General features: G+C 50.5%; 1 protein-coding gene across 35 annotated transcripts in view; it reads left to right on the forward strand.

Moving 5' to 3' along the window:
* The window catches only part of CACNA1C (calcium voltage-gated channel subunit alpha1 C), a 742,107-nt gene that overhangs the window by 470,766 nt on the left and 258,063 nt on the right, over positions 1–13,278 (forward strand). For all 35 annotated transcript variants that reach the window (XM_045366394.3, XM_045366391.3, XM_045366401.3 and 32 more), the window contains exon 4: positions 11,688–11,827. In XM_045366394.3, the coding sequence (XP_045222329.2) occupies positions 11,688–11,827 (140 nt within the window). The remainder of the gene's footprint in view (positions 1–11,687; positions 11,828–13,278) is intronic.

The following is a 13,278-nucleotide window of genomic DNA, read 5'->3' on the forward strand; positions in this document are numbered from 1 at the left end:
GTGATATTCGAGGTAATTGGGATGGTGGTAATGGGGATGCTGGTAATGGTGATAGTGGAGATGGTAGTGGTGGTGATGGTGGTGGTGGTGATGGTAGTGATGGTGGTGGTAATGGTGGTGGTGGTGGTGGTGATGATGGTGATAGTAGAGGTAGTATTAGGGATGGTGGTAATGGTGATAGTGGAGATGGCAGTGGTGGTGGCGGTGGGGTGGTGGTGGTGGTGATGGTTGGGATGGTGGTGATAACGATGGCGATGGTGATGTGGTGGTGGTAATGGTAGTGGTATGGTAGTGGTGGTGAGAGTGGTGGTGATGGTGGTGGTGGTAACAATGATGGTGATAATAGAAGTAGTGGGGATGGTGGTAGTGGAGACAGTGGTGATGGTGGTGGTGGTGGTAGTGGTGATGGTGGGGATGGTGATGATAATGATGGTGATGGTGGTGGTGGTAATGATAGTGGTAATGGTAGTGGTGGTGGTAGTGGTAATGGTGGGGGTGGTGATGATAATGATGGTGATGGTGGTGGTGGTGGTAGTGGTAATGGTAGTGGTGGTGGTAGTGGTGATGGTGGGGATGGTGATGATAATGATGGTGATGGTGGTGGTGGTAATGATAGTGGTCATTGAGCCTGGTTAGGAAGCTCTTTTAATATCCAAACAACCCATGTTGGGGGCCTGAGTGGGGAGAGGCCATGGGGTGAGGCAGAAACACAGGGTCCTGTTCCCTGGGCCAGACGTTGGTCTAATTCCTGAAAGAAGGTGGGCAGCTAGTAGAGAGTTTTAAGGCCACTGCTACACTTTTTCCCCATTTGGGAAATTATATACTAGCCCACAGGTCACTAAGCAAATGCCCATTATCCCCAGGTGTAATTCGGCCCTGATTGGTAATATCTGTCACCCTCTCCACTCCATTGCCCCCAAAGAAGAGGTAATTACCATGAGCACAGTGAGCTCCTTGGAGAGTTTGGGGCTGTGGCCACGCTCTGACACACGGCTGCCCAGCGACAGAACATGTAGCTTTATGAGGACATGACAGCCCTGGGACAGAGGAGGTGTCTGGGCTGGGTGGCATTTAGGCTTCTCTCAACTCCAAGAGGGTGACACAGGTGGCGGTGTGGCAAAGGTTGATCATGCCCTCTGTATTGTTCAAACGCTGGACACCAAACAAAGAAATCAAATGCCCCAAGCCTGCCCTGTAGATTGCAGTTAGAAAAACATGGGCCATGAGGAGACCACTGGGGTGTGCAAATCTTCCGCGCTGGCTTCTCATCCCCAGGCCAGCCTGTGAGAGGTCCGCACAGGCACATGTCTGGGCTGGGGCAGGGGAAGTGAAGAGCCCAAGGGGTGTGCACAGGGCTAGTGTCAGACAATGAGGCAGCTTTCGGCACCCTGGATCTGAGCACCCACGCCCATGTGCTGGGGCGGGGAGGCAAGGCAGGCCCACGCCCACGTGCTGAGGCAGGGAGGAAGGCATACACGCAAGAAACTGATAGGCAAATAAACCATTTCAACTTAACATCGTGGGCAAGTACAGAGAAACAGATAAGTTTGAGAAAGGTTTTTTTGTTTTTTGGTTTTTTGGTTTTTTTTAATTGAACTACTGCAAAACCAGTGAAACTAGCATATACTTTTCAATTCACCCAGCTTCAATTGCTGCTTGCCCTCAATAAATAGGTGCATTGTTCTCATCAAGGCTGGGCTTTGCTGTTAGGCTGTTACTGGTGTTCCCCGTCCTTCTGCTTTACAAGAATGTCCCGAGTGTAAGCCCAGACCCTTGGGAGCAGCAGGCACCTTCTAGCAGAGGCTGCTGCAGAAGGCCCTCAGCAGGACCTGCCTGCAGGGTTGTGAAATCGTAGCATTGCCCTGCCTCCTTGCCCAGCCCTTCTTCCCAATCTAGGCGCACCCTGCGCATCTGTCCACTGCCCCGCTACGAAAGGCTATGCTGTCAAACATTTAACATCCAAAAGAATGCTTTTTTTAAATTGTGGTAAAATATATATAACACAATTTACCATTCTAACCATTTTAAGTATGAAATTCAGTGGCATTAATTACACCCACAATGTTGTGCAACCATCACCATTTCCAAAGTTTTTCATCTCCTCAAACAGAAACTCCGTACCCGTTAAGCAGTAGTTCCCATTCCTCCCTCCGCCAGCCCCTCATAACCCGTAGTCTACCCTCTGTCTCTGTGAATTTGCCTAATCTAGATCTTTCAGGTAAGTGGGATCATACGGTATTTGTCCTATTGTGTCTGGCTTCTTTCATTTGGCACAGTGTTTTCACGGCTCATCCATACTGTAGCGTGTGTGGGGATGTGTAGGCACCACATCTTGTTTATCCATTTTTGTCAGTGGAAGGAAAGCTTCTTAATGGCTGAATCTCAGGCATAGGTGGAGACCCCAGGAGGAGGAGGCCTTCAGTGAGGAAGGCCTGCTGCCCACCCCTCCAGCCATACCTGGCAAGCAGCCTTTTACCTGCCCAGTGGCTCCTGCTGGGCCGAGTAACCCAGGGGTTTCAGACAGTCTGTGGATGGAGACGGCCATGCTTCAGCAGAAGGAATGCCAGACCAGCCATGGAGAAACCCTCATGCCCCTCACACAGGGGAGACCTGTGGCCTTGAATCAGCTCTCTCACCTCCGTAGCCCAAGGAGTTTGGGATGGGTGTCCTGGTTTTTCTCCCTCACCTCCATATCCCAAGGAGTTTGGGATGGGTGTCCTGATTTTTCTCCCTCACCTCCGTAGCCCAAGGAGTTTGGGATGGGTGTCCTGGTTTTTCACCCTCACCTCCGTATCCCAAGGAGTTTGAGATGGGTGTCCTGGTTTTTCTCCTGGCCTCTTACATTCTCCAACTCACCGATGTCCTGAGAGGGCAATGCAGCAGGTGGTGAAAAGTGCTGCAGCTCTCGGGAAGTATTTGTGGCGTGCCGGATGAATACATGGGAGAAGAATGAGGTAGTGAGAGCTAAGGGGTTGTGCTTCCTTCATCTCTCAGATAGAGAATAGGCAGGAACTGCATGGAGAAGTCAGGCTGATTAGTATTCAAGTTCTGAAACAACCTGAGATACAACGTGCTGCTTGAAGTATTATTATTGTTTTGATTGTCCTTTGCACCTTGTACTGAGATGGAATTGCATAACTGGGCTTCTCATCAATTCTGTTTGGTGGAGAATTCTTGCTGGCTTCCATAAGTACATTTACATAAATCGAGGTGGGCACACACAGGCTGTCTGTCTAGGTGGGCACACACAGGCTGTCTGTCTAGGTGGGCACACACAGGCTGTCTGTCTAGGTGGGCACACACAGGCTGTCTGTCTAGGTGGGCACACACAGGCTGTCTGTCTAGGTGGGCACACACAGGCTGTCTGTCTAGGTGGGCACACACAGGCTGTCTGTCTAGGTGGGCACACACAGGCTGTCTGTCTAGGTGGGCACACACAGGCTGTCTGTCTAGGTGGGCACACACAGGCTGTCTGTCTAGGTGGGCACACACAGGCTGTCTTGGTATGAGTTCTCACTCCTGGGTCTGCCGCCTAGTGGATGTAGCCACACAGTGTTCAGCACAGGTGGGCGGGCATCCCCCAGCTCTACGATGCACATGGGAATAGACACTTCAGTCTCTCCAGACTGCCCTGGTCCCAAGAGATCTACCCTGGCATGGCTTCTGCTCACAAGGAGTCTGTGTTCCTCTAAAGTACAAATATGAATAATCTCATTAATGAAGGGTATTTTATTATAAAGTCTATTTGTATTCATGGTGATCCTCCAAACAACGAGGAGAGGAAGTGAAGAAGAGGAGCTCTTTATTCCGTCTCATGTCCTAAAATCTCACTGTGCCTTGGGCAAAAATGCACAGACCAGGACCTGGCGGTCTCCCTCGCCGTAGCATCTTGGAGGGACTTTGTAAGTTATCTACCACTTTGGAAGTGGTATTCAAAGTACCAAGAAAAATGAAAAAAACACTGATCCCTCTTCTCAAATCTTATGCAGAACTCGGCACATAAAGCCAATAAAAGTCTTCCAGACTGGTCAGTAATAGATAGCTGCTGCTTTTTGTGTGTATTCTCTGTCCACACTCTGTCATATTGGCTCCCTGGACCCTCTTCAACTGTGTTAGAACCCTTGGACACTCAGCATGTGGGTTTATGGCATTGCTCTGGTTCAAGAGGGGATGGGGAGTCGAAGCCTCCTTGCTTAGCCTTCCGCTTGCCTGTACCTGTTATGAAGCCCTCTGTGGAGGCCTAGAGCTCTTTGCAGCACTGTAATTTTCTTAAGTCCTTTTGCACATGAGAAAATAGACCCGAGAAGTAGAGTGATTGTCCAAGGACGTGCAGCCAGTTGGCGCCAGAATCGAAATTATTACCATCATTCAAAGACTTCTCATCAGTAAAGACTCATCATTATTATTCTCATTCTTGAGCCTTTGTCCTCAAAAGCTTATAATGTAGTTGAAAAGAGTGGTAATGTATACATGAGAAGATAAATGGAAAACTAGGGTAGCCAGTACACATCAGTGTCTAATTAGCTCTATAAGTGTTTAGAAGCCGTCATGATTCCTGGAACTGGGGCTCTCTCTCCACTGACCTCTTCTAAATATTTCAGACATGAGTGTGGCCATGGACCCCCAGTTGCCAGTAGGAGATCTAAGAAATGAACAGGGAGAGAAGGAAGAAAGGGAAAAGAAGATGGAAATAGGAAGCAATAAAGGAAAAATGGAATTGAAGAGAAAGTGATAGAAAGGAAAAAGACAGGAGCTATCTGTGGGCAAGGCCATCAGCCTGCCTCAAGGCTGGCAGGGATCCACTCACTGTCAGAGGAGCAGGGTCCTCCAGGAGTGTCGGAGAATCCCTTCCAGCCTGTGTTGGACTGTTGTTGCACTGCTATGAAGAACTACCTGAGGCTGGGTAATGTATAAGAAAAGAGGTTTAATTGGCTCATGATTCTGTGGGCTGTACAGGAAGCGTGGTGCCATCTGCTTCTAGGGAGGTCTCAGGAAGCTTCCAATCATGGCAGAAGGCAAAGGGGGAGCAGGCACATCACATGGTGAGAACAGAGCAAGAGAGAATGGAGCAGGGAGCTGCCACACATTTTTAAATGCTCAGATCTTACAGGAATGCAGAGAGCTCACTTATCACCAAGGGATGGGCTAAGCCATTCATGAGGGATCCATCCCCATCACCCAAACACCTCCAACCCTAGGGATTACAGTTGAACATGAGATCTGGGTGAGGTTATGTTCAAACGATATTCTGCTCTTGCCCTTTCCCAAATCTCATGTCCTCATGTTGCAAAATACAATCATCGCTTCTCAATGGTCCCCCCAAAGTCTTAAGTCATTCAGCATTAACTCGAAAGTCCAAAGACTCATCTGAAGTAGCAGGGCTGGAGGGCCCAGCAGGAGCAAGATGGAAGGCAAATCCCTTCCACCTATGGGCCTGTAAAATCAAAAGCAAGTTTGTTACTTAGAAAATACAATGGGAATATAGGCATTGGGTCAATTTTCCTGTTCCAAAAGGGAGAAATTGATCAAAAAAAGGGGTCACAGTCCCCAGGCAAGTTCAAAACCCAGTAGGCAGTCATTAAAGAGCCAGAATGATCTGCTTTGACTCCATGTCCCACATCCAGGGCACACTGGTGTGAGGGGTGGGCTCCCAAGGTCTTGGGTACAGCCCATTTGCAGCTTTGAATGTCTGGGTGCTTCCATGCTATTGGTCTGGGATTCATTCTCTCTTCTGCAGTTGTTCACACCTCCTCTACACTATCCAACCTTAACACTGAACAGTAGGAATGGGAGTCTTCATCTGTCCCACTTGGCTTCCAAAGTTTCCCAGTTCCCAAGATCACCAAAAGGGCCAGTTTGCATGCTGAATATTGCCTTCTCAATGAGCTCTGTGACCACCCAGGATTCAGGAGGGCACACAGGCCTCTGGCTTCAGAGTTCAGGCATGAGGAGGACCACAGAATTGCGTATTCCTGGAACCAGAGGCGCCTGGGGCATCCATGAGAACAGTCTTTGACCAACTTTTTATTTTCTTCACTCCATTCATACTCGCCCTTAGATGTTTCTATGACAGCACAACATATGTTTTGAAGGAATTAACCAAGCTGTTTTGCTTGTTTATGGTTTTGGTTGTTTTTTTTTTTTTATAAGTAATTCTAGAAGGGCAGTCATGCCTCTAAGGTCAGACTGAATAACACTGCTTGTTGCAACATTTAGTCAGCACACGCACACACGCAGTACACACACATGCCTCACGGTGACCGTGTCCCAGACTTTTCAACAATAGGCAGCTGTCCTTCTCTGGGTTCTTGTTCAGACCCCTTCTTACTGGCTCCCTGGGCCCTTTCAGTTCTATCTCAGACCCTTAAACAATCAGCCATGAGGATTGTGAAACCAGCCATGTCTCTGGGGATAAGTGGGACCAGTGAACTCTGTTTCTTCAGTACCCCGGCAGGTGAGACAGGATGAACAGACCTTTGGCTTGAAGGTCAGAAAGCCTGGTTTCTTGTCCTCTGCGTGTTTCTCCCGGGCTTCAATATCTTGTCAGTATCCTAGTTTTTCAGGTGAGGAGTTTAATTAGATAACCTTTAACTTTCTTTCTCTCCCAGACCTCATGATTTTAAGAGAGGTCCTGTAACTTCTGCTGGAGATAAATTCGCATAATGTGAAGGGGATTTCTTGGGGATGAGGTTTCTGATGGGATGCACGTCCTGATTGGCGTTCGTAGTGGCTGTTCCGTACTGATTTGGAGCCCAGCGTCTGCCCTTATCTCTTTAGTCTGCACACTCTCCTCTTTCAGCCCTCCCCTGCAAGATGAACTCTGCTCTGGGCCCCACCTCTGTAGGTCTGATCACCAGTATCTCCAATTCAGCAAGTTCATAACTGATGTCTCTACCTTCCCCCAAAACCCCTCTTCCTCTTCTTGAAGTCCCCTGTGCAGTGAGAGGCATCACCATCCACACAGTCACCCAAATTAGAAACCTCAGGGAGGGGGCATTGCACATCTCTGCACTGCCTCTTCCCTCAACCCCTACGTGCAACCAGAAAACAAAGCACATGCTTTCTCCTCTCAAATCCACCTACGTCTCCCCAATCCCACTGCCTCTACCATGGCTCCAGCCTCCGTGATCTCCGCATGGGTCGCTCTCCCCTACCCTTAACCCCATCACTCATTCTCCAGCCAGTGCCAGATTGCAGGTCATATCTCCCCAGGTCATTCCCATTCTCCTCAGAATGGAATCCAAGCATCCAGGCATAGCCACAAAGTTCCTGGTCATCTTGCTCCTGCCGGGCCCTCCAGCCCTGCTACTTCAACACCCTCACTCCAGCCAAATCAAATGTTTGCATCGCAGAGCTGTGTCCATACTTCCCATCTTCTTAGTTCACTCCGCACCTGTAATGCCTGACCCCCTCCACATTGCCTACCCCCTGCCCCCAGCCCCTAACCTTCTTCACCTGGACAACTCTTCATCCTCAGAGATTCAGCTTGAAGATTCTTTCTTTGGGAAGTCCATCCATAGCCAGCTGTGCTTGCCTCCAGAATGCCATGTACTAATTGTATTGGAATCGTCTGTCCGTTTGCCCTGCATTGTACCAGTACATCCTTGAGGTTTGTTTCTGAGACTTTTTTTCTCAAGTCTCCAGCAGGTCCCTCTGGGTCTCCCCATGTTCTATGCCAGGATGCAGGACAAATGTTACATGGCATGGATCAAGGAATAGGCTTTATTGGGAAAATTTGCCAAGGCCAAAGGTCAACAAGAGAAGTCACATCCCCCAACCCTTCCATCTCAAAAAGAGATATGCCAGGTCCAGGATGCTGCTGGTCCTGCAGTAAGCCTGTATCCCAGTGGAGGACCCTCGCCACACCCCCCAAACCATGGCTCTCTCTTTTTATAGGGCAATTAAGTAAGAGAAAGCAGCCTGTCAAGGAGGGAATAAGCAGACTGCTTAGTGCCAGGTGGTCTGGACTAGGGGTGCCAGCTGTTTACAGGAGTTGTCTGGGAATGCCAGTTTCCCAGCACATAGGGCCCTCAGAGCCTTCAGGATATTGCTGCCCTCTCTGACAGGGGGAGGAGGGACTCTGTGCTTGAGTGCTACCTCTTCTGGAGGGCTCATTATCTAGACAACCCAGAGGGAGATACAGGGTCACTTTTTGACAGTGCAACTAGTTGTGCCACACTGATCATGAATGACTGAGGGGACAGATGGGTGGATGGACGGGTGAGTGAGTGGGTGGATGGTGAGTGAGTGGATGAGTAGATGGATGATAGGATAGATGAATGAGTGAGTGGGTGAATGGATGAATGGGTAGATGGATAGATGGATGGATAAATGTATAGGTAGGTGGATGGATAAATGGATGGATGGATGGATGGATGGATGAATGGATGGGTAGGTGGGTGGATAGATGGATAGTTGAATAAATGTATAGATGGATGGATGGATGGATGGATATATGTGGGTGGGTGGATGGACGGATGAATGGGTAGGTGGGTGGATAGATGGATAGTTGGATAAATGGATAGGTGGGTGGATGGATGGATGGATGGATGGATGGATGGACAGATGGGTGTATGGATGGTAGGTGGGTGTATATATGTATGTACGTGTGGGTGAGTGGGTGGATGGATGAGTGGGTGGTTGGATGAGTGGGTGGTTGGATGGATAGAAGAATGGGTGGGTGGGTGGGTGGATGGGTGGACTGATGGATGGATGCTTCAGTGGGTGGGTGGATGGATGGATGGATGGGTGGGTGGATGTATAGATGGGTGTATGGATGGTAGGTGGGTGTATATATGTATGTATGTGTGGGTGGGTGGGTGGATGGATGAGTGGGTGGTTGGATGGATAGAAGAATGGGTGGGTGGGTGGATGGGTGGACTGACAGATGAATGGGTGCATCAGTGGGTGGATGGATGGATGGATGGATGGATGGATGCATGGATGGATGGATGGATGAATGGATGAATGAACGCACAGGTGGGTGAATGAGTGAATGAATGGATGAGTGGGTCGGTGCATAGGTGGGTGAATGGATGGATGGATGAATGGGTGGGTGGCTGGCTGGATAGGTGGTGAGTTGGTGGGTAGGTGGATGGATGAATGGGTGGGTGAGTGGATGGAAAGATGAATGGAAGGGTGAATGGGTGGATGGATGGATTGATGGGTGGATGGACAGGTGGATGAATAGATGGATGAATGGATGAGTAGTGAGTGGGTGGGTGGGTGAATGGATGAATGGATGGGTGAGTGCGTGGAAAGATGGATGAATGGATGGATGAATGGGTGGGTGGGTGGATGGATGGAATAAAAGAGTGAAAACAACTAGCACATATGAAAGCACCTGACACCTAATGGATACCCAACTTCTGTTTGTTTCCCTTTCCTTTTCCTTCTTTCTCATCTCAGCTTCAACTTTCTGGGAATACGGAAAGCAGTGACCCTGTCATCTAGTGGCAGACATGAAAGCTCTGAACCATCACGGGTTGGGGATGAGGAGATGGGCTGAGTGGCTGTGTGACAGCTCCTCTATTCCTATTCCCACAGACATCCTCAGGTTCCCCTGTGCTGGGTTGTCTCATGTTTTCTCCTTCAACATGGCCCTGATGTACATTTTAACCCAACACCACCTGACTTGAAAAGATTGGAGCTTCCCACACCCTGATTTGTTCCTGGGTCACAACCCCAAGGGAGCCGCCTCCCTAAATGCATTTTATGGCACAAAAATGGGCAGGAAGGGAAGGACGAATCTGCCTCTGAGATGTTGATTAAGTCTGACCCCCGCACTCTCTTCCCACTGCCTCTGCGTGATCTGGGCTTTCATCAGCATGTGAGCTGGTGGTTCTTCCGGGTACCTCAGAAACACCTGGAAATTGTCTACAGTGCACATTTCCAGGCTTCACAGCCAGGAGATCTGTTTCAGTAGATCTGGACAGGGCCCAGAATTCTACAGTTTTTAATTTGCATCCTCAAACTGCTTCACAGTGAAGCTGGCACTCCCTGCATGCCCAGGGGATTGTGATGGAGTGAATGGGAGCCCAGGTACCCGAAGGCTCCCTACAGAGCTTTCCATCCAGCTCCCGATGGCCCTGCCTTGGAGGACCCTGCCCAGCTGGCCAGGCAGGAGGAAGTGGGCCTTTGTGGGTAACACTCCTCCTTCAGAATGTGGGCGAGCCTGGAGCACCCCCTCACCACTGCTCCCACATGCATACACCAGAGCTCCCTCTGACTGGCAGAGGAGGGGAAAGTGGGTCCAGGGGTTCTGAGCCCAGTGCCCACTTGGGGTTGCGGACAGGCCCGCCCCACTCTGGAGGGCCTGTGCCCAAATGCAATATGGATGGGTGTTTCATGGCTCCAGTGAAGGATGGCTGAGCTTCTGCAGAGGCAAGCAGTGGAGCATGAAGGCATCCAGGCAGCCTTTGCCTGGTGGGGGCCATTAAGGCTTTGCACTTGGGATGGGGGTGTGGGAGAAAGCAATTAGTGGCGAGGGAAGAGCATGAATCAGCACAGAGTCGGCTCGCTCTAATTGAGCCAACAAGTTTGTCCTGTTCGCTCTGGGCTCCCAGGGGTGGGAGCTGCATCCTTAAATGCAAAGCCCTTCTTCAAGGTGTCAGGGGAGGAAGAAGACTGTCTCCTACCCCTCAAGGGAAGAGAGGGGCTCCTTCCATTCTCCACCCCCACCCAGTGCCTGCCTCCATCCTCAAAATGCTGATTTTCTCTGCTGAAATGTTTGATGTCTTTGGACAGAAGGTTTTATTTTCTTAAGAAAGAGATTTCACATTTCTGGATCGGTGTACGTGAGCAGGTGGCCTCTGTCCGGGCTGCTCTTGTTTTTGTTTTTGTTTTTTTGAGACAGAGTCTCACTCTGTCGCCCAGGCTGGAGTGCAGTGGCCAGATCTCAGTCACTGCAAGCTCCGCCTCCCGGGTTCACGCCATTCTCCTGCCTCAGCCTCCCGAGTAGCTGGGACCACAGGCGCCGCCACCTCGCCCGGCTAATTTTTTGTATTTTTTAGTAGAGACGGGGTTTCACCGTGTTAGCCAGGATGGTCCCGATCTCCTGACCTCGTGATCCGCCCGTCTCGGCCTCCCAGAGTGCTGGGATTACAGGCTTGAGCCACCGCGCCCGGCCCGGGCTGCTCTTAAGGGATCTTCACTGTCTCCATTTCTTTGTGGCTGCATTTTCGCTCCATCATTTGGAGGAACTCAGCTAGTACCCTCCCCAAGACCAAGTCTGCGGTCTTCAGGGCTTGTGCCTGCAGAATTGTAGCACGATTTTCCAGGAGCTCTGCTTTATCCCCTTCTCTTTTTGCCCTGACATTGTTTCCCTTTAGATGGAGACATTGTGACTTCTCTTCTGGGAGGGCACAATAAAATGTCAACTGATTAATTCAATAAAATGTTTCAAAAAATAGGAATTTTTTCCACTAGTCTAATATTTACGTTTTAATGGGGGAACTTTGACGAAAAAAAAAAAAAAAAAAAAAAGAAAATCCCGTAATCCCCAGTAGCTTGGTGCTGTCATGGTAGGAGCTGTGGAGTTGCTAATTTGGCCTGACTGTCCCCACTTAGTCCCACTACAGTGGGGGCAGCATTGTCTTCCATCTACTTGTGAGATCTGCTGGTTCCAAACTTTCCAAATCCCCAAACTAATGACTTATCTTTCTCTCTTTTCTATTTTTGTTTCCTAGGAACGAGTGGAATATCTCTTTCTCATAATTTTTACGGTGGAAGCATTTTTAAAAGTCATCGCCTATGGACTCCTCTTTCACCCCAATGCCTACCTCCGCAACGGCTGGAATCTGCTCGATTTTATCATTGTGGTCGTGGGGTAAGTATCACTGCCTGTCTCTTTCCCTTTCTCTTACCAGTGTTGCGGGACTTTTCCTTAGGTTAGCTGGAGACAGGGTCCTTGTCATACGGCCTCAAAAATTTAGGCTCGCAGACGATTTAGCGAGTGAGAAAAATGAGATTTATTTTGCTAAAGGAACAGAAAGGGAAAGACAGACTCTCAGCAAAGTGAGAGTGTGCGCTTCCTGCCCATGGGCTTCCTGCCTCACAGGCTGAATCCCAGGTTTTACCCAGGAAAAGGAGGGGTCAGGTCTCCTTGCTGCAAACGGTGGCGTGAACGTCTGTGGTTCCACCCCAGTGTGCACTCCTCCCAGTGTGCAGGCTGGCTGGAGTTTCTCTGGGGACCGCTTGCCATTTGGCTGTCTCACCAGTACATCCCTCTTCTTCCTTCTGTAGTATCTCTTTTCAATTTGGTCCTAACTGTGCTGGCCTTCAGGCAAAAGAAAGGATCCATGAAAATCACTTTGAATTCAGACTTCCCCAGAGGGACAGGATGTTCCCAAGAACACCCCTCTCTACCACACCCACGCAGGTGCATACACACACACACCCCTCTCTACCACTCCCACACCCCTCTCTACCACTCCCACACCCCTCTATCACTCCCACACCCCTCTACCACTCCCACACCCCTCTCTACCACTCCCACACCCCTCTACCACTCCCACACCCCTCTCTACCACTCCCACACCCCTCTACCACTCCCACACCCCTCTCTACCACTCCCACACCCCTCTACCACTCCCACACCCCTCTACCACTCCCACACCCCTCTCTACCACTCCCACACCCCTCTATCACTCCCACACCCCTCTACCACTCCCACACCCCTCTCTACCACTCCCACACCCCTCTACCACTCCCACACCCCTCTCTACCACTCCCACACCCCTCTACCACTCCCACACCCCTCTCTACCACTCCCACACCCCTCTACCACTCCCACACCCCTCTACCACTCCCACACCCCTCTCTACCACTCCCACACCCCTCTACCACTCCCACACCCCTCTCTACCACTCCCACACCCCTCTACCGCTCCCACACCCCTCTCTACCACTCCCACACCCCTCTCTACCACTCCCACACCCCTCTACCACTCCCACACCCCTCTACCACTCCCACACCCCTCTCTACCACTCCCACACCCCTCTCTACCACTCCCACACCCCTCTACCACTCCCACACCCCTCTACCACTCCCACACCCCTCTACCACTCCCACACCCCTCTACCACTCCCACACCCCTCTCTACCACTCCCACACCCCTCTCTACCACTCCCACACCCCTCTCTACCACTCCCACACCCCTCTACCACTCCCACACCCCTCTACCACTCCCACACCCCTCTCTACCACTCCCACACCCCTCTCTACCACTCCCACACCCCTCTACCACTCCCACACCCCTCTCTACCACTCCCACACCCC

This window comes from Macaca fascicularis, chromosome 11 (assembly GCF_037993035.2).
Source record: "Macaca fascicularis isolate 582-1 chromosome 11, T2T-MFA8v1.1".
NCBI lineage: Eukaryota > Metazoa > Chordata > Mammalia > Primates > Cercopithecidae > Macaca > Macaca fascicularis.